At 44.1% G+C, this 27,152-nt stretch overlaps 1 protein-coding gene across 2 annotated transcripts in view; it reads left to right on the forward strand.

The window, feature by feature from the left end:
* Window positions 1–1,404: 1,404 nt before the first annotated feature.
* The window catches only part of PRKCE (protein kinase C epsilon), a 469,050-nt gene continuing 443,302 nt past the window's right edge, over window positions 1,405–27,152 (forward strand). Inside the window, exons 1-2 of one of the 2 annotated variants that reach the window (XM_019748625.2) lie at window positions 1,406–2,072; window positions 2,275–2,818. In XM_019748625.2, the coding sequence (XP_019604184.1) occupies window positions 2,471–2,818 (348 nt within the window). In that variant the 5' untranslated portion in view covers window positions 1,406–2,072; window positions 2,275–2,470. Of the gene's footprint in view, window positions 2,819–27,152 lie in introns of both variants that reach the window. The other variant, XM_019748626.2, reaches the window with a different exon arrangement.

A 27,152-nucleotide genomic window follows, 5' to 3' on the forward strand; every position in this document is an offset into this window, starting at 1 on the left:
AGCAGCGACTACCTTAGGAGACAGACGACCTGCCACAATCACCTTGGAACTACTCTGGTGATTTTTGCGACCTGTGTGCTGCACTCGGTATCCTACAGGGAACTGCTTTCTTCCTCGCCTTTAAGCCTTTAAACTACAGGCAGTGATGAACTTTTTCCGCTGAGCAAAAGGGATCGAGTGGTGGGTTTTAAATTTTCGTCTACACTAACCAGTCCCGCCAGATAAACATTCAGCTTACCGATTCCTACAAACTCTGACTTGACTTGGCACACGCGCGAGAACCCAGGTTTTCTTTTTCCATTTGTTCCCCCCCAACCGCCTCACCGCGTGGGGCTCACAGGTTGCGGAGATGACCTCTTCCCAGGGCAGTCCTCCGGGTTTTCCAACCAAGGCCGCGCCGTGGGCCTCCGCGCTCTCCGCCCCGCCCTCCCCAGGTTCGCGTCCCACGGCGCGGGGCAGTCCCTCGCCCTGCCGCCTTCCCGGTCCCCGGCTCCTGGCGAAGGAAATTCTTCCCCAGCAGCCTAGGGCTCGCCTCACGTGACCAGCCGCCGCGCGGCTTCCAGAGAGAGTTTAAAGGTTACGGAGGAAATTAGCACTGACACAGGCACTCCCCACCCCCCGCAATCGAGAGCGCGCCCCGTTTTCCCGCCCCTAAGACAGCCGCTGTCAGCGCACTGATCAGAGTCATGTCCCCCAAAAGAGTACAGACAAGGTCCAGAGTAAATATGAAGTTACTTTGTAAAAAATAAACAAACCAAGACGGGGTTCTACTAAGCTTTCACTTGTCAACAAGTTCTCGCAGCCAGAGAAGTCCGGGACAGATCCCAAAGGGGAGAATGCCCCAAAGAATGGGAAGAGAGAATAAACGTAAAAACTCACACCGAGCCTTGCACGCCCTCCCTGGCCCCCTCCCCCACCACCGTGGAGCCCAGAGTATCCAGCCAGATTGACCGACAGACAGGCCAGTACTCGGCCGGCTGCCCTGGCCTGCTAAGCCGGAGTGAGAGTGGGGTTGGGGAAGGGTCCCGAGTCTTCTCTAGCAGTGCGACCCCCGCCCGTCTCCCCCTCGCGGTTATAAAAGACAGTGTTGGCCACAGAGCCCCGGAGAGATGCGCGGCCCGCTCGTCTCCGGTGTAGAGCAAAGACCGCAGGCACCCGCACCCCGGGCCCCAATGCCGCCACTCCTCGGGATCCCACGCGGGGTCCCTGCCCTGCTCCCCCGCCCGCCGCCGCCACCAGGGCAGGCTCGCTGGCTCTGGGTCGTCCTCTACTCGGCTCACTTTTCCCGTATTGCTCCCCCAACCGGCAAAACTTTCTATTTCCCCAAACACAGGAGCGCGCGCGCGCGTGCACACACACACACACACACACACACAGACACACACACACGCACGCACGCACACACACACATACACACACTCTCTCTCTCTCACACACACACACACACACACACACACACACTCTGACGTCTTTTGCGCATTTCCTGCATTAGAGGGAGGGAGACTCGCTCGCACACCGACGGAGGGAGAAGGGACCGAGGGGGAAAAGCGGGCGGGCAGGCGGCGAGCGAGCGGCAGCCAAAAGCCGGGACGCGAGGAGAGCGGCGGGCGGGCGGGCGCCGGCGCCCAGGAGGTGGGGCCGCGCCGAGTCGCAGTCCCGGCCCCGCCGCCGCGCTGCGCACCGCCGGGTGCCGGCCTGCGCCCGGAGCCGGAGCGGCGGCCACCCCGATTTCGAGCCCGCGCGGATGTGAGATTCCGGGCTCCTGGCGCCTCAGGATCGCCGACTGTGGCGCGGCGCTGCTTCGCCCAAGAGGCGGCGGCCAGCCTGGCGGTGGGGCTTGTGGATTTTTAAAAATTTGGCTCCGAGGAGGACCATTTCCTCTCGACATGCATCCCTCCGGATAGACTGAACATCCTTGGGTCCATCCCCCGCCCCGCGCGGTCAGAGGCAGGCGCTGGGTGTGAGAAGAGGATCCGGGTTGAAATCTGCGCCCCCGTTCTCGTCCCCGCCCCGTCCCACCGCCCCCTCGCTCTCCCGGAGTCGAAATTTCCCGGGGATTATGTTTCGGAAAGGTAGGTAAGCGCCGGGCGCGGCGCCCGCCTCCCCGCAGCCGGGACCCGGAGAGCCAGTGAGGCGGCGAGACAGTGCCCGCGGCTGGCAGCGGAGCCGACAGCTCCTCTCCTCTCCTGGAGGTGCTGCTGGTGGTAGGGGGGGAGAGACTTGCTCCTAACACGGACATTCCCCAGCTCTCCCCCCCTCCCTGTTTTCCGTTAGGAACCCGGCGAGGAAATACATGCACTCGCTGAGAATCGCCCGCTCCAGGGCGCGACGCTACAAGGTGTAGGGAGAGGGTGGGGTGGGGCGAGAGGGGACCCAGGAGTCCTCGTAGCTCGGAGCGCCGGGGCGTCGGTTCTTCATCCTGCCCACCGGGCGGACGGAGTGACCCCGGCCCCCACGCCCCGCCCCGACCATGGTAGTATTCAATGGCCTTCTTAAGATCAAAATCTGCGAGGCCGTGAGCTTGAAGCCCACAGCCTGGTCCCTGCGCCATGCAGTGGGACCCCGGCCACAGACTTTCCTTCTTGACCCCTACATCGCCCTCAACGTGGACGATTCGCGCATCGGCCAAACGGCCACTAAGCAAAAGACCAACAGCCCGGCCTGGCACGACGAGTTTGTCACCGATGTGTGCAACGGGCGCAAGATCGAGCTGGCGGTCTTCCACGATGCCCCCATCGGCTACGACGACTTCGTGGCCAACTGCACCATCCAGTTTGAAGAGCTGCTGCAGAACGGGAGCCGCCACTTCGAGGATTGGGTGAGTCGGGCGCCTCCCAGCCAGGAGCCCAGCTGTGGGGTCGGGGTGGAGGGGAGACAGAAGGCCTTGGCCCTGGTCGTGGGGCCCAGGGACTTACTGCTATTTGGGGTGTGTGTGTAGGTAAGTCACAGTTACCTCGGAGAAGCACACTCTGCCTGATAGTTGGGGAGAGGTAGGCACTGGAGCAAGGAAGAGAAGACTTGGAAAGAGGGTCTGGGCTCTCTGCCCCCTCCAGACAGCGAGTGCTACCCAGAGCTCACAAGCTTGGGAGAGCACAGAGCCTCCAATGCTTGAGGGTTGGCGGAGAACCTGGCGCCTTCCGCAGGCGTGTAGTGGGCTGGCTGTGTGTGATTGTGTGTGGGTGGGTTCCTCTGTCCTTGGAGAAGCACGTGGAGCCCTAGACTGAAGGCTTCTTGCACGTCCTGGCTTTGTCCTGCGTAGTTGAGTGAGGAGCTGCTTTATTTTCCCCTCCTGGAGGAAGCTAGCTCGCTCCTGTTCTGTTGCATGGTGGTTAGCTCATCTTCTGACATACAGGAAGAAAAATGTGTTCTCCTCTAGGATGTCCCCTCCAGGGTCCAAGAAACATTAGCTGAGCTTGTTTTGCCCAATGCATTGCCCATCCATCCAGAATGAGTGTTGTAACGATCAAACATGGTTCTCCTTGTAATTGGAAATCAGTGCTCTGAAACCTACTTAAAGTTATATTGTTTCCGTTTTAATTTTCAAGATTCTGTGCAATGACATACCATTTCTAAGTCTGAGATTGAATTAATTGATTACATTGTCAAAATATTAGGGACTTGGAAAGAGGCCTTGTCTGTGTACTATATGAGACAAATGCAACTCAACCTTGGCACTCAGAGAAGCAGAGAGAAGCAACCTTGTTTTAGCTGTTCTTGGAGGGATGGCGTTAAATGAGGAAATGGATTTTTATATTTTCAGATTTGTTGCATGTTTCCACTAAGAGCAGGTATGGCTCTGGGTGTATATATTTTCAGGGTTCTTTGATTTACACAGAAAGAGAGGTATCTGCTTCTCATGGAGAGCTGTAGAGGAATCACCTATTTATTGAGAACAAATAACTTCGTAATTGTCCTAGGGTCAGAGTTTGCACATGAATCACCTTGGCATATTACCTTACATAGTTTTTCAAGCAGTGCAGTTTTAGGGGGAAATCAGAAAAAGTTTGTTCTCTTTATGCTCAAGGCTGTGATGTATTCTGCCCGAAACCATGGTTACAGGGATTGCAGGGAAGCTCCAACACAACCACACCAGGTACAACCCTAGGAGATCTGTGACTTACACTTTGGGAAGCAGGTAAATCTTTACAGAATCCAGAGAACACAGGGCCATTCCATTCTATTTCATGTCACCAATGCCCCTTACACCTCTGCCTCCTTCCTACTACCAGAGTTCCCACTCATTCCCCAACGTCCTTCCACACATGGCCATTACTCCTTTTACTCATGAAAGCAGTGAGTATCTGAGGGAGAGCTGAACGGAGAACTAATTTCAGAGCCAGACCTTAACACTGAAAATCTGTGGTTTTGAAGTTGTTGGTTTAGAATAGGAAGGAGAAGAAAAACACATGACTGTGGTAATGAGGAGATGGGGATTTTTGCTGTGTATGCAGAGGAGGGAGTTGGATAGGAGGCAGAGAGCAGGTAGCATGAACAGCAGGTCTGCTTTTATCCACAAAACAGACTTGGTTGGAGGGAGAGGTGTCTGAGTGTCTCTCTTCATGCTTTGCTGGGCCCACCCAAACTCTGGGCATATCAGGACACCCGTCCCACTTTTGAGCACTTCCAGTGAATCATGCAGTGGGCATTAGTCTTGCTTGGTTATCATTCTCTAAGGGTCTCAAATTCATGTTGGATTTGGCCCTAGAAGAGATCATGTCGGAGACAGGCAAGTTTTGCTGACAAGGACATTGTGTCCCCGAGAAGCTAAGGGGGTACCTGAGGTCACATAACAGGCAAAGGGTGGGTGGCTGTAAGGCCCATACCTCCTATTGTCCACCACTTGCCCAGGGGAGAACTGAGCCCCCGGCCTCCCAGTCTATGTTCCCTGTAGATCTGTGTGCTGTAACTCTGAATGTTTTTATTGTACGTGACAATTTAAAGTACTTTCAAAATCATCTCTTTTGCCTTATAGCAAGTGTGAATTAAGTATGACAGATATTAGATTGAAACACTTGAGATACAGAAAGGCTAAAGTGATAGGATGATGAATCAAATAATGGAGCCGGTTCTCTTTGCTCATCTAGTGTTGTTTTCAATGAGAGGATGCTGTGGGCATTCTGGTTCCTCCAGCCTAAGGGTGGGCATGCGTTAGCAGAGGTGACTGGCCCTTGGAAACAAAGACAGATTGCACCTAGGCTGACTAAGGTCACCTTTCCCATTCCTGTCAGCCATGGGACACCTACAGAATCACACCATTGGGTAGAATTCCCCAGGCTCAGGCCTCTGTGCTCTTTACCTGGCAGTGATGAAGAGATACACCCTTTGTCGGGTATGACTAAGAAATCTAGCCTGAAGTAAGGAGATGTGGAGCGCGTGAAATAGCTGCTTCTCTCATTGCTGTGAAACATTTCATTCAGTGGCACGATGCATTCACATGTATTCACCGAGTTCCTATTTGGTGCTCAGACCCTATCAGGGAAGTTTGAGCACTCTAATCCACAGGTAAAAGAGACCCTGGGTGACTCTCAAGCGGCTTCCATTTCACTAGGGAAATGGCACTAACTAGATACAGATGGACCCTTAAACAGCAATTAGGTTCTAAATGAGTATGTTAAAGGAATTCAAAAAGGGAGTATGCTAGGAGAGCTGGAAGAATCTGGAGGGTTCCTGGAAGGAGGCATGCACTGGGTGTGAAATGTGAGTAACATTTAAAGAGGTATTTACAAGAGGGGGCAGCGTTCCATGGGCATGGACACAGCTGGAATAAAAGCTGAGAATGCCTGTGGTCAGAGTTGGAGAACGGAGAAGCATGGCTGAAACTGAGGGTGGCTGTCAGAAAGGAGCAGGCAGGATCAGGTTTCCCAAATTTAAGACTTTTATCTGAATACTGCCTGTGCTATTATTCATTTAATAGTTTTAAAACATTGATTCTTTTACTTTCCACTTGAACCCCAGTATTCATGAAATCCAAGGTTTGGATATGATAGTTATGATTTTTCTTCATTCACATTAAAATGAACACATGGCTTCTAAATAAAAGGAAATTCACCTCAGGTGCCTCTTAAAATCATTAGTGATGTGGGGGCCATGCTTTGGAAACATTGGTGTGGGAGAGAGTTTAGAAAACTGAGGTGGATTTCAAAATGTTTAAAAGCCAGGCTGGGTTAATTATTCTCCAGATAATGAGAAATATATCAGTTGTGATGACAAAGGGGGTTCTTTAGAGAAAGCTTATTACAGAGAGATGGGAAGATTTCACTTGTGCTTGAAGCAGACTCCCATTAAACACGGTTGCAATAGCTCGGTTTTCCAAGAAAGAGATAATAACACTACTCAGAGTTTGGTTTGCAGCAGAATCACTAAGAATATAGATCCTCCTGCCTACTTTCAGAGATTTTCATTCTGTGGTTTAGGATGAGTGCTAGGAGTCCTCATTTTCAACAAGCTGTCCTCGAGACTTGGATCAGACCCTGCTTTGAGAAACGCTGGACTAGAATAGAAATTGCAGGTGGGGGAGGGTTCCAGATAATTAATATATCAAGATCTTGTACATATAGATGTCCTGAAATTTTATAGTAGAACTTTGTAAGTCCTCAAGCAAGATTTATAAGCATAATTGTGTAAACGAGAAGTATGGGAATTTATGTTAGAACCAGAAGCTGGATGGAGCTACATTTACATTTAGGACAGATGGTGGGGGGTACAGGAGATGGCAGAGAGGGTACACGGGGCACACCAGGGACAGCTGGCGGTCCCCTTCACACTCAGGAGTTTGCTCTATCGTCACCTCAGTAATTTACACTGAGCTCAGTTCCCCTGTGTTGTCCCACCCCTGCCTGAAGACATATTTGGTTTGTGTCACTCTCTTGCTTCACCCTATAGGAGAGGTGCTCATGATACAGCAGTCATGACAAAAAGTCGTCTTTTGAGAGGTGGTTCAGCAGAGCCCTTAAGGGCAGCGCTCTGGATTCAGGCAGCTTCCCTAGCACCAACCACTTTCGTGACCTTGAGTGAGCTATTTAACCTGTGCTTCTGTTTTTCCCTCTGTAAAAAAAGTGTGTGAGAGGAAAAGTACCTAGCTGTACTAAAATGGGATTGTCATGGGGTAACAGGAGGTAAAATCTACAGACCAATGCCAGACCCTTAGTAAGGGCTCCATGACTGTTTAACTGCTGTACTTGTTTATGTTCCCTAAACCTTCCACGGGGCTGGCCCTGGAGAGGGTTCTTTACTGAGCTGATTCTTCTACAGGACCCCAAGAAGCTAGCTTTTCCTAGTCTCCAAAATATTCCTCTTCAGTAGGGTAGTCTCGTTTGGCAGGAAATGGGACACTAATGTTTCTGTTTCATATTTCTAAAATAGCCCATTGACAGGACTCTTCCAAATTATCCTACCCTGCTGACCCTGGGAGATAGGCCTGTACATCATTTGGAGAAGTTAAGCTCTGGGGCTGTGATTGCCTTTTAGCCCCAGAATGCCCTGGGAAGATTCTTACAATGCAGAGGCCCTCTTGGTGCAGATGCTGATGCCCTGGGTGGAGCCTGAGGACACAGGTGGTTAAACAAGCCTCTGCTGAGTGTCATCCTGATGGTGGCCTGGGCACACCTTGGTATATACTGCCCAGAGGCGTATATCTTCAGGACTTTTGTAGGGAAATCTGAAAGGATCTCTGAAAATCCCCAAAATAGAACGAGGTAGGGAGGGTCTGGATAGTGGGTGTGGAAGGACTGGGAGAGGTGGTCCGTGCACCCTTTTTATGCACCTAAAGCCTGACTTTGTCCACTAACAGCGGGTTCCGTGGATCTGTTGCTACTCTACTCCCTACTGACTCTTATAATACTTACCTTCTAATTAAATATTGCTCCCTTTGGTACATAATTGGTGGTTTAACAACTCCCCCGTGCTATCCACACATGGCCAGATAGCTGCATGGCTTTGGGGCCCTGAATTTAAAGGGCCTCAGGCCTCAGGGGCAGTCAGGACTTGTCCATCTGTCCTGTTTCTCCTATGTGTTTTTGACCAGCAGCTGAGTTAGAGAATATCTGAGGCCCTCAGTTCCCTAGCTTCTCAGTGGGTTCCTTTCCCTGGAAATTCTGAGTTCTAGTTACAGGATGCTTCCTACCCACTCACTGCTTGTGTGCCTTTGGGCATGTGACTTAATCGGTTTCTTTAACCTATTAGAAACCTATTTCTTCATCTGTAATATGGTAATATAATAGTTCTTACCGCTTAGGATTGTTGTGAAAGAGAACAGAATCTATGTAAAGTTCTTAGCAAAGGCCCAGGCTGCAATGCATTCTAACAATATTATTAATATGTGAAGAATTACCTGTGTGTATTTATAGTTTTAGAATCTTAAACCAGAACATAGATCCTGTGAAAGATATTTTTCTCCTGGATTTGTGAATGTATTTATATGAAAAGTCTCACATCATCTCAAAAGAAATTTAATTTAGCTACACTTAACAAATTGTCATTTTGGAAATACTAGAATTGCTAGAAATGAGATTGTTTTGAGACATCTAGGAATTGTGGCCACTGTAGTCAAAGGTTAATTATGTATTGAAGCATATGAGTAATTGAAAATAAGGATATTTGGGAGCTGCTGTTTTGGTTTTACTATACTAATTTCCATCTAGTTTCATGGATTTAAATACATTCTCAATGTTGTTGACTCTAAATTCCTAATTCCAGCCCATACCTGCCCTTGAGCTTCTGAACTCTTCATATATGTGACTGCCTTCTTGGCATTGCCATTTGATTATGTAAAGGGCAACTCAAACTCAGTTATATGCAAAACTGTACCTCTGATTTCTCCCTTCCCTGATCTGAGCCCCTCATAGTTTTCCACATCTCAAAAAATGGCAACTCTATCCGTCCAGTTGCCCAGGCTAGAAACCATGAGAAGCCATTCTTAACGCGTCATATCCAGTCCATCTGTTGTCTCTACTTTCAAAATATATCCCAGATCTGATGAACTTTCCATGCCTCTGCCGACACCACTCTGGCCCAAGTCCCTATCATCTCATACCTGGATTATTTCAACAGCCTCCTAACTGGTTTCCCCAACTTCATCAGGTCATATCACTGCTCACAAATCCCCTAGGCTAACACGGTCAGGCCGTCTGTTGCGCACTCTCTGACCCCCATCGCCTGTTACTTTTTGTTCACTCCTCTCCTGGCCATATTGGCCCACTTGACACCCCTTAAAAATAGTCCCCAAGTTCCTGCCTTAGTCTTTGCACTTGCTATTCCATCTTTATAGAATGTTCCTTCCCAAGATACCCTCATGGCTCACGTCTTTACCAATATTACTTTCTCAGTAAGGGCTTCTCTGGCAATCTTATGTAAAATTTTACCTTCTTCTTGACACTTTATATACGCCTTTCCTGCTTTATTTTGCTTTTTAGCTTTTATCTCTGTCTTATATATTATATATTTTTCTTGTTTGATCTTTGTTGTTTATCTCTAACACCAGTACAGAGGTTCTGTAAATGCAAAGGTTTTTGTTTACTGCTGTATTCTTGGCACCCACAACAGTTCCTGGCATACTGTTGACTGAATGAATGCATTTCATTATCAAGTGTGTATTTCCCAGCACTATGTAGATAGGGAGGGCTTGGTAAAACAAGAGCTGTATATCGTATCATTCCTGCTTCTGAGGAGTATGAAGTCTAGTTGGGAAAACCAGTATGGTATGCAATCAAGTGGACTCCTTAAACAATCTTTCTGTGTGGTTGAAAGAAGGAAGAAGGACAAGATATTGTACTTTATAAAAATCTGTGTGATCCCTAAAGATGTTTTGATGAGGGAATGCTATATTATTTCCATGTAGCAATTTGCACCAAGCTGAAGCATCTCCAGCAAGTCTGAGGTTTCTAAAAGTAGGAATTATATACCCTCTTGGTGCCTAGGGCCCATGCAAGATAATGGAATGAAAGGAGAAGGAAAAGGCCCGCTTGTCCTTCCTTTGCAGAGTTTAAAATCAAGTTTAAATTCTCTTCAAGGCTTTAGATACAAAACCCTTTGAAATTTTAAATTAAGTGAAATTTTAAATTCCAGCGCCTGAACTCACAGAGCTCATTGAGGTATATGCAGACAAAGCTTCCAGAGGTTTCACTTAGATTAAAAGAACTCCAGAGCAAGCTTGCAGTATTTTACATAAATAAAAGCTACACTTGGCAAAAACTGTTTCTCTCAAAGTTCCTCTTGGTATGTATGGGCTTGTTAAATAATTACAATCTGTTATTATGCTAATCAGCAGGGCTGTACCTGTTGGAAATCCAGTTTTCTGGCTGAACCCATGTGAAGTGGCCAGAAGAACCAAGAGGACAGGCACACACTGTTGTCATTGTAGCTCACTGACTTCTAAACAGAATGGAAACTGCAGAGGGAAGATGACTGAGCTCAGTAATGTCACACCTGGGAGGAAGAGGAGAAGCACAAGCCTGTTACCAAATTCAAGTGCAGAAAGGAGGACCTCCCCTGCCCCCGCCCCATCCTGGTCTCCTCTACCTCACCTTGAAGTCCCAGAGAGGTAGTTTTTAAGCCAGTGAAAAGTCACCTTTATTTGCTCCGAAGGAGTAAACTCATTGAGCTAATGATCCCAAAAAGTCGATCAGAGTAACAAAGCAATCAGGTTCAAGAGGGTTTAGAAAAATTATAGTGGGTGAATCCATAATTAATTATTGAGGGAAAAAGTCTTTGATTTTGCTGATGTCCTTCCGGAAAAGATTTGCTTGTTTTTTCAGATGAGCGTCTCTTGGTGCCAATCCTCTCTCCCCAGCCAGATGTAAGCATCTCTGAGCAGGAAGTGTCTTCCCCCGGTGGCTCACCAGTCAGCATGTGCGCCATTCAGGAAGTTCATACAACCTACTTATTCATCAGTGGGTTGAGTGAAAGTCTGCCTCTTTGGGGTCTCTCTTGGAGAAGCTCAAATAGGCAGCACTCTTTAATCAGACCGACTTACAGTCTGCCCTTTTTAAAGTTTATCATCTGGTACAATGCTGAAAAAAGAAGGTGGAACCCACTAAATATTTTAACCAGTGGACAATGTGGTGTGTTCACTCATTATCCCTGCCATCCTTCCATCCATTTAGCAAATACTTATTGAATACCTTATATGCCAGGCAGCACACCAGGAGCTGGTCTCTCCTCTCATGGAGTATATAATCTAGTAGGAGACACAATATTTATCAAGAAATAACATAAATATACTGGTATATAAAATTACAGCTAAGAAGCAGAGCTCAGCACAAGCCTTGCCAAGTTGCCTAGACCTCACCTCTTCAGGGTTGAATAATATTTTTTTTCTTTCCCTGGGAAATTTACTGACTGAGGAGTTAGGCAACTTCTATTAATTGGTGGTGTTGGACCTTAGATTCCACACGTGTGAAGCAGGAGTTAGCATAATCTAGATGCTCTGTAAGGCCTCTGTTAACGAGGACCTTGACTTGGCTTTCAGCATTCTGGGCCTTGACTTGGCTCAACCTAGCGTTTGATAATATTTCATCTTTATTATTCTCTGTGAAGCTAAGTGTTGTCTCCTCTGACAAACTGCCAGGTTCTGCTTTTGTTTCCTCCTCACATGTCTTCATTGTCGTGATCAAAAGCACAAAGCAGTTTTCGGTAGCTTGCTTCTTTACCTAGTGTTCAAGTCTCACCAAAAGACATGTAGTCTTCAAATGGAGCCCTCTTCGTATATCACTGAGCCACTCAAAGGATATTCCGAAAACAAACAAACAAGCGAGCAGAATTTCTAGAATGTGGGGTCGATGACTCCATCTCCCTACCTTCTGGAATGATGATCATCTCAACCATTGTGGCAGCTGCCAGTATCATCAGGCAGCCAGCAAGGCTGGGGCGTGTAGCCACCCGACCCGTGTGTGCCAGAGTGTCATCCTAAGGGTAGGAGGACCCTTAGCATATTTTCAGGTGGCTGTGATCAGAGATGTTGGGAAACGGTACAGTCATATGCATGTTAGTATATTCAAGTCTCCCTATAGCAAAGGGACTTGTACACCCCATATATAACCACAGATTTCTATGGTGAAGATATCATCATAGGATGCTCTTATTTATGAAAAAATTATTAGCACCATAGAACCAGTGTTTTGTGGATATGTGTTGAAAACCATTATAATTAGAGTAAAAAAAAAAGAATGGACCTTCCTCAAGTGGGCCATTGGGGGATTCAATGTTAACAGCTTTTTATGAAACCATGAACAACTGTAGGAATTCACAGGAGAGGGGGATATCTAGGGGTTCTAATAGTTAGCAAAGTCTTCCTGGTAAGATTTTGAGCCACAGTTTGAAGAAAATGGAATCTCAATAGACAGGGAAGAGAGCCTCTCTGAATTGGAAGAAGAGTGTTAAAAATGTTGGAATTTTTTAGCATTTTGGGCAGTCAGAAAACTAGTGAGATTAAAGTAGGAATGGAATCCAGAGATAATTGCTTCATTAAACACACACACACACACACACACACACACACCAAAACAAGCTATCCTAAGAAAGGGGACAGTGGATAGAATGGACATTCATTCGTTAATCTATTCATCCATCTAGCCAGCTTAGCCAACTAGCCAGCTAGCCATTCAACAAATACATATTGAATACTTTCTGTGTTCTAGGAATTTTGCTTGGAGCAAAGTGTTGAACAAAGTCACTCATGATGTATTGAACTGTTGGTTATCAATGAAATCTATCCTGAGGCCTAAGCTTAGTCTCCATGCTGTATTTTCCGTTAATTTTCTGTTGTTTATTTCTTGATAGGACTGCTCGAAGTGGAGAATCGCTTTGTAGCTCCCTTCATGTAATTGAGTGGTGGTTTGTCCAAATTCATGAATCTAAAACAATACAGTGGGCTTTGGAGTTGGCTGTGGGTTGAATTCTAGTTATATCAATTTGGGCTGCATGATGTTGGGCAAACTATTTAACCAAATTATTGTACCAGTCTTCTCATCTATAAAATGGGAATAATAGCTATCTTGTAGAGTTATTGTAATAATAGATGAAACTTGTAAATGTGTCTGGCTTCTAACAAGTTCTTAAATGGTAATTCATTATTATAGGAAATGTCTACAATTAGTATTTATTATTAGATACAGGTAGAATTGTACTTCTGTCTGAAGATATTGTTCAGGAAGTACCAACTGAGGAGTTTTGAGCAAAACCTTTTCCAGTCCCTGCCTCCCTCCCTCTCTGACATAAGCTAGCTACAGGAAATAGGAATTCAGGGTTTGAAGAATTCCAAGTGTGCAGCATTAGAATTCCACACTTGGCCTTTCTTAATTGGTCCCTGGGGTGGGAGTTGGTCCCAATGGATTGATCTACCTGACTCTTGCTTTCTCTTGCATTTTTAAAAAGCAGAGGCCATGTTGTATTTTGACCTGAACATCACCTGTATTCGCTTGTGGGCCTAATATGGTAATTGAAGTTTGAGGCTTTTTTATAGCCCTTTTGCTGTGGTCCAGGTGTCCGACCCATTTCTCTGGGTCAAAGCATCAGACTTCATTTTCCTATCATGTGTCTCTATGTAAGCCCCACCTTTAATGCAGTGCACGTTGATTTCTCTATTGTCCCAGCCCAAATGTAGGCAGTGTACAAAGGTGCTCCATTTAGAGGGCAGGACTTTGCTTTTGTCCGGGACATCAAAATTGCTGAGGAGTAACAAGGGTGGAAGAATAGCCAGCGTTTTAAAAAAGATTACTGTATACCCGTAAGTTTGCAGTCACTTTAAAATGGAAGGCTTGGCATCTTGTTCAAATAATTCCAGCATTATCCAAAAATAGGGAACATGGTTTTTGATAGGGGACCCCTTCTGAGAATGCCTAGAATCATGGAGGCTGCCTCTTGCCTGAATGTTTGAAGTTCAGTCCATCCCATTGACCTGTTGTATGCCACAGGACCCCATAGCTCCTTCTTTTTCCCATGGTGAACATCAGGACTCTCTTCCCAGAAAGTGCACAATCCCCAGCCATGACCATCTAGCTGGTTTAAAAATACATATAGTTTTAATTTTAGAAAAAACTATCTCCTTTAAGTTCTAGGTGCCCGAGTTCTCATGCATGATGACAGCTTTAGGATTGATTTTCGTCTTTTTATTAGTCTCCTTCCTCGGAATTGAGGGAATTTGTGCAAGAGTTGTGCAATGGCACTAAATACCCTTTTGGGGTGCTCAGAACCCATGATGTCTCCTCGCACCCCCAGTTGCTTGTGGAATAGAGTCTAGCCTCAACATCATGCCAGGCATTCAGCGCTCTGCATAACTTGTACCTTCCTCTTTCCCCATTTCCTACTAAGTGGACCCCACATGGTGTGTGCTACGGCTGGTTTCTGTCCTCTATACCGATTTTTCTTTGTCCTTTGATCCCCCATGTCTATATTCCTGGAATATGCTCACCACCCAGTCAGGTCTCCCTCCTATGTGGGCTTTCATTCCTAGAACTTTCCAGGCTACAGCTCTTTTGGCCCTTGGATTCCTGGTAACATTTACAATTTGTGGCCTCCATGTAAAATCATCAGTGTCTATTGTTGACGATTGGATACTCTCTGTCTCTGTTCTCTTGCAGGGGCAGAGAATGTCCCTGAGAGTAAAAACTCATGCCATTTTGTACTAACATCTGGCATGCTGCCTTGCATATAATAGATGCTTGATTGGTTAAATAAATTTTAACATTAATTTCTAACATTTAATGTAATATTTACCTAAATAATAGATGTTCTTTATATAATTGTTCTGGGGTAGTCTCCTTTCTTCCATGGTAGAGAAGAACGTAATGTTTTAAAAATTACACACCCACATGCACACCTTTATGTACTTTAAAAAAGAAAAAGGTAAAGGAGGGTGCTGACATGGGGAGGATTTTTCTCTTTTACTTCGGCATTATTTTTAAAACTGATGAACCATTTTTTAAAGGAGTTTTAGGTTTACAGAAATATTGGTCAGGAAGTAGAATTCCCATATACCCCCTCCTCCCCCCATACATGTATATATAATATATGTAATATATTTTTTCCTTTCTTAAAATGTATATACATTTTTTGCATCCTCTGTGTGTGTGTGTATATATATACATACATATATATATACATACATATATATATACATATATATATATATATATATATATATATTTGTTGTTGTTGTTATTAAGAAAATGGAAAAACATGCCACATAGCCACTGCATATTGAAGCAGGTGGCATCATGGTCAAATGCAAAGATTTTGCACTGCAGGGAGGCAGGTTCTAATCCTTGTTGCACACCTGAACCAGTTGTGTGACTTTTTGACAAATTGTGTAACCTCTCTGAGCCTTCATTTCTTCATCTATAAAACAAGACCAGTGATATCTAATTGTGTTGTTTGGAATAAACAATATAATGCATAGAAAGTGTTTAGAAAAGTGTCACTGACAAGCACTCAAAAATGTTAGCTATTATTATTATTAGAATTCTATTGTAAAAAATAAATTGTAGATTATGTGGGACTTATTATGTTGTCAGAGTCCATTTGATTTGATTCTGTGTGTCTGAGGGTTGCCTGGAGTTGGGGGTGCTTTTCATCTGAGGGCCATGCCTTATATAGACGGTAGTTCTTATTGTAATGAGTATGTAGGAAATGATTGTGGTTGGCCAAGTTTGTATTTGCTGCCTGCTTTCAAGCATTTATAGGCCAGCATCCATTCACAAAGTGCTGCATTAACAGTTTGCTGGTTTGTTCTTTATCAACTCAGGTCCACCACGACTGAGCTGTGTGACCTGGGGAAGAAATGAACCTCTCTGAACTTCAGTTTCGTCAACTGTATAACGGGAATAGTCGTACTGGCTCTGTCTGCCTCACTGGGTTTCAAGACTCATTTAGCGTACCTCTGAAAGATGAAACATGTCACACCTATGAAAGTAGTAATGATGAACCTCTTTGGGATTTGGGGAGGGGGATCGCATTTTCATCCAAAGTTTACAGATGGGGAAATTGAGGGTAGAGGTTGTCCCTCGTAGGGACTAGAGTGGAGCGCAGATCTTATTTCCCTAAGTCCCTAATAACACAGAGCAGCATTTGGGTGTCTCAGCCAAACAGTCTCCTTCAGTCTTTCACGTTGTTGGGGCTGAAGGTTTAAAAATGATCTGCTGGCTTTGTTTCTAGGAAACTGGAGTCTTAGAAGCCCACCCCCGTGCACAAGAGAACACGTTTCTTTCTCTGCTTCCTTATCCTTTCTTGGCTCTTTAACATATTTTCTTTATCACTGCTTATCATATGACTGTGCACAGACAACTGTAAAGCCAACTATTTTAGGGGGGGAAAGGCAGGAAGACAGATAAGACAGTGATTCAGAAACAAGCAGGAAAATGGAGTCATGTGGCTGTCCCCTTGTGGGTGGGATGTACAGTCGTTCTGTAGACTGAGACAGTCTCCTGAGCACCTGGAGAGTAAATAAGGCCCATCAGGAATGTGTTTTAAAGTCCTTCCCTCCGCTAGGAGCTGATGCAGAGCCCAGACAGAGCACGCTTCACAAGGTTCACATGTGCACACCCTTATGAGAATTGTGCTCAGAAGCCGCTCCTGCCCTGGGGCTGGGGCCCTGCTCTGGGCCTGGTCTGTGCTGGGGGCATTGGGGGCTCTACAGGGGAAGTCTTGGTGCCTGCCCCCAGGAATATCAAAAGGGGAGATGCCCACTTGAAAAGACTGATCACAGCAGTTTCAGAGTGAGAGGAAACTGGATCCTTTGCTAACCTATTGGTGGAAGTCTAAATTAAAGAAGCCTATTTTGGAAAACAACTTTGCGGGTAGTATTTGTAAAAACCAAATGTATATACACAAAATATAATCAATATAATGTATATACTGAATCAGTTCCGTTTTTAGTTGTCTATCTATCTATTTCTATATTGCACTAATACTATTTAAGATCCAGACAGTGCCTTATATCTGATGGCTGAAGAGGTGGCCCTGTGGATGCCCACACGCCATAAGGCTGCCATGTGCCTTCTCTGATGGGATTTGGATTTTAGGCAAGTGAGCTTCATTTGACCCTTTCCAAAATTAAATTAGTTAAGAACTTTTAGAGTTCTTATCTACTTTTAGTGGAAGATCTATTCTTTTTGAGGGGAGAAAGACAGGAGAAAAGAGAATAATGGCACATCTCGACCAGTTTTTCAAACTATGGCTCAGGACCCCACAATTGAGGTCATGAAATCAATTAAGTGTGTCTTAAACAGTAGTTTTAAATGTGGAAATAGAATAGCACAATATTGAAATTATCAGAATGTACTGCATGCAGTAAGGGTAAATATTGCTTTATAAAATTTCTGTTTCAATTTTATTTATACGAGTATTATTTGTATGATAATCTTAATTCTTACTGTGGGTTTCAGTAAAAAAAAAAAAAAATTGAGAAACTTTGACCTAGAACACAGTTTCTAAGAAGTAAAGAAGATAGGGTACTCTGCACTCAACAAGCTTCCCATTTGCTCTCCCAGATATTTCCATAAAGGCAGATGTGTTATGATTGCCCAGGGGAAAGCTGGTTAAAGCTTTGTGGAGGAGGTGGCTTTTGAAGAATGGCTAGGATCGACTCGTTTTGAAAAACCTGCCCAACTCGTCCTCTGTGAACAAGTCCATAACAACGTAGGATGCAGGAGCGACCTGATGAACTGAAACACCTTATGTTCCCCACGAGCCCCCATGTCCTGAAACCCCTGCAAATGGCATTCAATATCAGATAGTGGCACATCAGGGCGCTTGGGTTGAAACCCTGGAAATTCAAGGTTAGAGAGCTCAGTTCGTGCTCTCTGATGCACGGTGGGTTTCTCCAGCACTAGCTACACTTCAGCCAGCATAGGACAGTTTTGCGCTTTTTCATCGGGAATGGAGAGGCTTTGGAAAATAATGTGTTTTGACCTCAACCCTCATGGGACTGCACGATGTCACTACATTTATTCAAAAATCTGTCCCCTTTTTCTCGCTTCTCCCATCACATTTGTGTGGTAGTACATACATGTTCTACCTCTTAATTTGACATTTGAGGACATCAAGATGCAGGGAAACTAAATGATGAATTGGCAGATGAATGAACACATGGGTCTCTTGGTTTTTAGGGCCGGGCTATTTACTGCACATGCACAGGTCTGTAGCCTCCCAAACACAATGAATGGAGACCCAGGCATGGGCCTGAAGGTTTCACTATCAATACCTTTATACATTTCATACTATTATATGTTTATACATTTAAGCTCATTCAAAAGGCATTCAAATGAATTAAAATACTTTCCTCTTTCCCTCCCTTTTTTCTCTTAGCAATAATCAGGTGAGGGAAAGGTCCATGGAACATTTTTCCTCCAATTGAAGGAATATAAAAATAGCTATCTAATAACATATTTATTAAATTCTCGTGCATAGATGGAAACATATAAGAACTCAGAACTTAAGTGATTTTATCAAAGTGAAAAATCCGGTAGAGACAGAGGAAATGTGAGAAAACAGGTTTCCTGATTCCTAGTCAGGTGCTTGTATGGCTGCACCACACTGAATGCAACCACCCTCCACCTGTCACCCTTCCATGATCCCTCGTCATCCATACATCTAGGTTATTGGCCATAAGTTAATGCTAATACCATGTATCCAGAACTTTCAGTAAAGGAGGCTGATTTGTTTTTTCAGTTTGGTCTTCTGTTATTAACTAAGGTTGGGGCAGTTGGGCAGACCACCCTTTGGGCTGAGTAAAGGTGAAACTTGCCTGTTTGGTTGAGATAACCATTTGCCTATCTCTGAGGGGTTGGTCTTTGTGTGGTGTCAAAGGGATGGGAAAAGCCATGATAAGGAATGATTTTTTTTTTTTTAAAGATTCCCCTCTTTGCTCCCCCACTTCCAGAATTCTTTAGGTGTCAGGATGCATTTACTTTGTAATTCAGCCTACTGTAATGGCATAATCCTTCCTTTTAGGTTGGAGCAGGGTTTCCCAAAATGTGTTCTGCAGAAAAAAAGAAATTAATAGGTCATACACAATCAAAAAAGGAATGCCATGATCAAGTAGATTTGGGAAACAGTGGATTAAATAAAGCTAAAAATTTGTTGCAGGACTTCTCCAAGCCTTTAATATGCTACTTTCCATTAGTCTCCAGGATGGCATTTGAGTGAGTAGTGTTGCCAAACTCATTTGTTCATGCAACACTGTTTTGGGGACAGTACTTAACATCTCTTAAAGTCATTTGGGAAGTACTGCCTGAGAATCTGGCCCCCATTATTTAAAGCAAACACTACATGTTTGGGGCTGTTGACCAAGGGAGACTGATGTAGTGAGCAGGAAACGATCATTATTAATTTTTGTTAATCATTTTATCGTTAAGGCTAAACCTTTGTTTTTAAAAGTAGAATCCTTCCTGTTGTTTATAGACACCTGACTCTAAAGATGGGAGAGAGGCTGAGTTGGACAAATGTTTTTATATGAAAATAGGAGTGCAAATAAGGCCCATATTATCAGGGTTTTCTACATGATGTTCTGGTGGTTCATACTTGTTCTGTCTTTAGCCAGTGACCTTTATAAAGCAGCAGCAAAGCTAATGTTATGGTTCATATAGAATTACATGGATTGAGGCCAGAGGCCCAAGGTTCTTCCTCCTTCCTGAACCAGGTCAGGCTGAATATTATCCAAGTGCAATTTAACTCTTGCTCCTTCTCTTCAGAAGTTATTTGTTACTTGGTGGTTGCTACGTACCAATCAACTCTATTGTGAAGGCATACTTTAATATTTCATCCCCTGTGTGTATTAGGAAAGATTGTGGAAAAATGGCTTGCAGAGATCTGACTGTGAAGAGCCCCTCTGAGCCTGGGGCTCAGTCAGGGTTCCTGGCTTCCTCTTGGCTGATAAACTAAACTCATATATATATATATATATATATATATATATAATGAGTAATATAGGCTGGCGTTTTAGAAGGTGATGTAGAGGAAGCAATCCTTTACTGAGATGTCAGTGACAGGTTAAGAGGAGTTTTTTGGACACGAGGACTCTTTCAAAGCAGGTACTCACTTCTGACCAGGCTGTTACTGAGGCCATGCTCTTGGTCAGGGGCTAGGGACCCGACTCACCTATGCTCCGTGGACATATTCCTAGATTATTTCACATTTGAAAGGCTTGTTTCCACCCCACCCCCCACCCCTCCATGTGAGATTAGTGCTTTTCCACTTTAAAGGAAAAACAGGCCATAAATTACTGAGGAATTTTATGGCACTGTCCAAAGCACAGATTGGAAGCCAAGGAAAAATAAAACTCCAGCTTCTTTATGGAAAGTCAAATGGAAAAGAGAGATTGCTTCCTGAAAAGAGGGGGCACTGCCTGAGGGAGTGGAAGGAGATGTTGTGAGGTCGTAGACACTCTTCTGGTGCCCTGGAGTAATTTATGAGAATTCTGGTCCTCATCCTGAAGTTGAAGGTGAAGTGAAGCAGCAGTTGAACTGTTTGGAAAGTGGATGAGAGAACTGATTATTTTTGGTATCAAGACTTTTGTGTTTAGATTATGCCTGTTATGGATCCAATATCTTAATTTACATTTTCCCCAACAAGGCAAAGAATTCTTCATGTCGTCCATATACCTGATTCCAATTCAGTGCTGGTTAAATGTTGACGGAAAAGAAGGGGTGAGGTGGGAGTTTCTAAGGCTGGTTGACCAGGGAGAAAGTGGGGAATGGACTCCATCATAAATTACAAACAAACAGAACAGTCCAGAATGTTGCAAAACAAAATAGGACCAGGATGAGAAATCACTTTGTAGACATACATTTTCTCCTTTCCAGAAAATGTTTCCTCAGACCAGGAAGATTAAGGGAGCCCCGTATCATCTTAAATCAAGCCTTCACCTCTTCTCACCTCTTCTTTTCCTGCAGTATATCAACATGATGCTGTTTTTAAGTCTTTGCTTTCATCCGATATTTTACTCAGGAGCAGCGGGGGATTGTGACCAATTTGAGGGAAATAGATATAGCCATTTTACTATCATTTATCAGTTTAGAACTGAAGTGAATCTAAGTGAATCATAACAGTTGCATTTAATAAATTCTCCTGGGTACTGGCTAATTTTAAACCAGTCTGACGAGTTTTAAGGTCCATGTGGTTTGTGGAAATTCAGTGATGTGTTTCCTGGTTTGGTCACCCTTCTTTCCCTCTAACCTTGCTCCTTTTTGGTGTGCTGCTGTACTTGTCATGGTGATCTTTCATTATCTTAGGTTGGGAGGAGAGGTGGATGGGGGGTAGGGGGGGCTGGACTGAAAATCATGCAAGAAGCAGTCAGGCCTCTGCTTGTTAGCCAGGACCACTTGGAATTCCCAGCAGCCTTTGGGAAATTGGCGTTCAGTTTGCAGAGGACCCAGGTGAGAGGCCTCCATTTACGAGGAAGCCTCCAGCTGGCAGGATGGGGGTGGGGAAGGACAAACTGTGGTAGTGGCAATGGAAGTGTCTCAGCATTTTACTTCTTTTCCTCCAAGTCGCGGCCTCCACTCCAGGCTCTGTCACGAGAAGCTTCAGCTTCTCTACATTGATTTTCTGCCGTGGTTGTATGATTATGGTAGATAATAGACGCCACTTGTTGATTTTTCTTTTCTTTTCTTTTCTTTCTTTCTTTTTCTTTTTTTTTTGAGAAGTTATTTACTATCAGAGTAGGGAGCTCTTCTGGGTCATGGGAAGTTTTGGGAGCCCCAAGATGGCTTCACTGGAGGGGGATCGTTACCAGAGTCATTGCCAATTTCAGGATCCCCAACCCCCATTGCTTCTCTGCCGGATGTTCAGCTCTGTTGACATTTCATAGCTCACCTGTGCAGATTTCCCTAGCAACCTGCTTTTTGATACTTGTTTGCCTCACAAGGCAAGCATTACAGTGATTGAAGCGTCGCTCTATGAAAGAGATTTTTTTAAAAACCAGAACAAGTGAAATAAAGTCATTTACATCTGTTTTAAAACATTTTAATAATTCCTTAAAAGATACAGAGCCTTTTCCTTACTTGGCACTTGCAGTTCAGAATGAAGCCAATAAGGATGATATTTTTACATTGAGAGGCAAACTGAGTCCAAGAGTGGAGTGTGGATAGAGAGAAGGATGGTTCTGTTTGACATAAATTCTGACCCATGCACCAAAGAAAGCCAGGGGAGTGGCGCCTGTAGGTGCAGACACCATCGCCTTTTGCATGGTCCACCAGACACACACAATGTTGTCTTGTGATGAAAGCTTGCTGTAATGGAGAGGGTAGTGAAGAGCTCAGTCTGGGTTCTAAGGAGCTGCACGTAAAGTCAGCACATGCCCATCCTTCTGTGGGCAGTCACTGCTAGTTGTTGAAGGAGGGAGGTATCAAGCATCTCCATCCTTTTCTTTCTGCCTCCTAATTTCTAGATCATTCATTTATTTATTCAGCTCATCTTTAGGGGGCCCATGCCATGTGCCAGGCAGGCATCAAGCTAGGACCTGGGGATATAACAAGGAACATGATAGATATAGACAGTGACCGCGGAGGACTTATGCCCAAATTGAGTGACATTTAAACACATGGGCAATTACTATATAGTACGAAAATCTGATGAATTCTATGGGAGCATTTAAAAGGGACCTGAACCAAGACGTGTGGGATTGGGGGAGGCTTTTGTGAGAAGGGGACATTTAAGCAGAGACCTAAAAGGAGAACCTGAAAATAGTTTAATGTGACTACATTGTGAAGTAGGGTGGTAGGTAGGAGTGAGTTGGAGGCATGGGGAAGAGTAAGATTTTTTTTTTTTTGGTCAGCTCGTGTCTTCTTCCATCTCTCCCTTTCTTTCTCTCTTCTCCCCCATCACCCCTCCTTCCCGCCTTTCCTCCTTCCCTTTCTCTTCCTCCCTCCCATTCTCCCTTCCTTTCTTCCTTAAGATTTAATCCTGGAATCATGAGGGGGCCACTTTAGATGCATCGCAAATTTGTGCTTTTGGGCTCTCTATTGAGGGTTACAGGAGAGCCAGTGAAGGATTTTAAAGCTGAGAAATTATCACCCTGGAGAAGAGACTAGAGATTGATTTAAAAATTAGGGAACTATTGTAGTTAGTTAGCGGGTTAGAGATGGTGGTGACCTGAAGTGGGAAAGTGGCCGTTACTGATGGTGAAGGGAGAAGCGGGCTCAGCCGGCAGTGGAGTGAATGTGGGGCAAGGATGGCTAGAATCTAAGATCAATCCGAGGTGTCTGGCTTGAGCATCGGGTTGGCTCTGGGTGCTGGTTACTGCGATGGGCAATTCAGAGGAACATGTGTCTTTGTGGGTGCTGTGGTCCTTGATGGCTGCCTTAAATCTGCTTTGGGGAATTCTGTTTTTTTCCCCCCTGAAATGGAAAATTACTTTATTTTTCTTGTGATTACATAAAGTAATGCTCACTTTAAAATATTTAAATGTAAAGAAATACATGAAATAAAGTTAAAATTGCTCCAAGATAACCACCATTAATAGTATTTAAAATAATTTAAAAATTTTTCAATTACAGTTGACATAGAATATTCAAGTTTCAGGTGTACAATGTAGTGATTAGACACTTATATAATTTACGAAGTGATCACCCCAATAAATCTAATACCCATCTGACAATGATAGTTATTACAATATTATTTACTATATTCCTTATGCTACATTTTAAATCCCCATGACTATTTTGTCGCTACCAATTTGTACTTCTCAATCCCTTCACCTTTTTCACCCATCCCCTCAACCTCCCTCCTATCTAGCAACCTTCAAAATGTTCTCTCTAGCTACTCGTATGAGTCTGTTTCTGTTTTATTTGTTTATTTTGTTCTTTAGATTCCACATATAAGTGAAAGCATATGGCATTTGTCTTTCTCTGTCTTGGCACAACACCCTCTAGGTCCATCCATGTTGTTGTGTTTGGCAAGATTTCATTCTTTTTTATGGCTGAGTAATATTTCATTGTGTATATGTACCACCTCTTTTTTATCCATTCATCCACTGACTGATACCCAGGTTGCCTCCACATCTTGGCTATTGTAACTAATGCTGCAATGAACATATGGATGCACGTGTTCCTTCGAAGTAGTGTTTTGGGTTTCTTCAGATAAATACCCAGAAGTGGGATTACTGGGTCCTTCTTTGTCTCTTGGTATAGTCTTTGTTTTAAGGTCCATTTTGTCTGGTATAAGCACTGCTACTGCAGCTTTTTTTTTAAATTTCCATTTTCATGAAATATCTTTTTCCATCCCTTTACTTTCAGTCTATGTGTATCTTTTGATCTTGGAGGCAGCATATGTAAGTGTTTTGTTTTTCCTACCCATTCAGCTACCCTATGTATTTTGATTGGAGCATTTAATTCATTTACATTGCAAGTAATTGTTGATAAATATATATTGCCATTTTATTATTCATATTTTTGATCTTTTTTTTTTTTTTTTTTTTTTTTTTGTCTTTTTCTACTTCTTCGTCTTTTAAAAAGAAATCCTTTTAACATTTCTTGTAATACTGGTTTTGTGGTTATGAACTCCTTTAGCTTTTTCTTGTCTGGGAAGCTCTTTACCTCTCCTTCAATTTTAAGTGATAGCTTTGCTAGATAGAATAATCTTGGTTGTAGGGACTTGCTTTTCATCACTTTGAATATTTTGTGCCACTCCCTTCTGGCCTGCAAAGCTTTTGTTGAGAAATCAGCTGACAGTCTTATGGGTGTTCTTTGTAGGTAACTAACTGCCTTTCTTTTGCTGCTTTTAAGATTCTCTCTTTGTCTTTAACCTTTAGCATTTTGGTTATGATGTGTCTTGGTGTGGGCCTCTTTGGGTTCATCTTGTTTGAGATTCTGCATAGCTTGTATGTCTGTTTCCTTTTCCAGGTTAGGGGAGTTTTCCATCATAATTTCTTCAAATAGTTTTCAATTCCTTGTTCTCTCTTTTCCTTCTGCTACCCCAATGATGTGAATGTTGGTGCACTTAATGTTGGCCCAGGGGCCCATTAAACTATCCTCATTTGGGGGGTTCTTTTTGCTGTACTGATTGGGAGTTTTCTGCTACCTTAACTTCTAAGTTGCTGATTCAAACCTCTTCTTTATATCTAATTACTGTTGATTCTGTCTAGTGTATTCTTTATTTCAGTTACTGTATTCATTTCTGACTGTTTTTTTTTTTTCTAGCTCCATTTTTATGTTTCCTATCTCTTCCTTGAAGTTCCTACTGAGATCATTGAGCAACCTTACAACTAGTGTTTTGAACTCTGCATCTGGTAGATTGCTTGTCTCCATTTTGTTTAGTTCTTTTTCTGGAACTTTGTTCTTTTCTTTCATTTGCGACATGTTTTTTTGTCTCCCCATTTTGGCTGCCTTGCTGTGTTTGTTTCTATGTATTAAGTAGAGATGCTGTATCTTCTAGTTTTAGTTGAAGCAGTCTGGTGACTGCTCAGTCTGCCTCTGTCATCTGCAGAGGCAGCCAGGTGATGCTTGGTCTGAAGCTGGCTACCAGGCAGGCTGGCCCAGAGCCTCCTGGGAGGGACCCGCCACAGGCCAAGTTCAGCCACAGCCTGTCCTTTGCCCGAGGCCACCTGGAATGAGCCATAAAGGTATCCACTGTTGGCTGCCACCTGTGCTGGGCTTGGAGGTGCCTGGGAGAGGCTAAGATGTGAACCGACGTTGGCTGCTACTAGTGCCAGCTTTGGGACTGCTCAGCAAGAGGTACCGGGAACACTAAGGCCCAATGCTGCTTGTTTTGGGTTTGTGAAACTTTGAGAGATTTTAGGAAGGTCTAAAACATAAACCAAGACAGGCCGTTTGTGTGGAAAAGCCACTGGAAGCAGCTCAGGTGGGCCTGCAAGTTGGGTGGGGTGGGGTCTCAAGGATTCACCAGGGCAGGGTGAATGATGTTAGCCAGGTTGATGGAGACTCAGATATGATGGCCACCGGAGTCTGCATGCTTGGAGGGGGGAGGGCTCATCAAAGAAACAATGGTTCTGCCAGCACTTCTGTCTGGGAGAAAGCTGCCCCTCCAACTGTCATTCTGAAGCCGGACAATTCAGTTCCTCCCCATATTTCTTTGGTGCCTTTCATGCTGCTGCTCCAGTGCTGGAGCTCAGAACAAGTGAGTCCGTCAGTGACTGAGTCCATGCACAGGCCCTTTAAGAGGAATGCCTGGGACTGCAGCCGCCCTCTGTCTTACTCAGCCACAATCTCCACTGGTTTTCACAGCCAAACGTGGAGACTTCTCTTCTCTACACTGGAACCCTGGGCTGGGGAGCATGGTGTGGGACTGGGACCCCTTGCTCTTTGGGGGACTTCTGCAGCCGAGATATCCCTCCTGATTTTTAACCACCACACATGGGTATGGGGACCAGTCTGTTCCCTTCCTACTAGTCTAGATGTGGCTTTATCTGTATGATTTTAGTTTTAGGACTTCTGTTAAGCTAGACTTCAGGCGATTCTCAATGACAGTTGTCCTGTAGGTTAGTTGTAATTTTGATGTGGTCATGAGAGGATGCAAGCACAGAGTTTACTTATTCTGCCATCTGACCAGAAATTGGGAATTCTGTTTCTGAATAGATAGGTCTTTGTAAGGTGAGGAGCAATGAAGACAATTGAAAGGTGATTGGATGTCTGAAGTGATAGTGGTAACTGGAATTAGTACATTGATAGCTTTTCCTGCCTTTTCTCTGCCCCACAATGTAAATATCAACCTTGTTTTACATGCGTCTGAGAAATCTTTGAGGACCTAACCAACCAAGTTGGTGATTCATCCACTGATCTAGGGGAAAAGCTTTGTTTTTTTGTTGTAATAAGGCAGTTTCTACCTACCTGGCTTTTTTGTCTCCCTCGCCTATTTCTTTTTGGTTTTCTTGGGTTGTAAGTTTATGTGAATACTTCATATTGAAGTTTTTGGATCTCTCTTTTTAAAAAGTCTTTACTATTCTATCTATGTTCAAATGTGTTCAGAATATACAATATACAGTTGCTTCTTTAACAACATGGGGGTTAGGGGCACTGACACCCTTGCACAGTCGAATATCCACATAAACAATTGATTCCCCCCAAATTAACTTCTGATAGCCTTCTGTTGACCAGAAGAGTACTGATAACATAAACAGTCAATTAACACATATTATATGTTGTATATAGTATATACTACATTCTTACAATAAGTAGGCTAGAGAAAAGAAAATGTTATTAAGAAAA

The sequence above is a fragment of the Rhinolophus sinicus genome, linkage group LG05, assembly GCF_036562045.2.
Source record: "Rhinolophus sinicus isolate RSC01 linkage group LG05, ASM3656204v1, whole genome shotgun sequence".
NCBI lineage: Eukaryota > Metazoa > Chordata > Mammalia > Chiroptera > Rhinolophidae > Rhinolophus > Rhinolophus sinicus.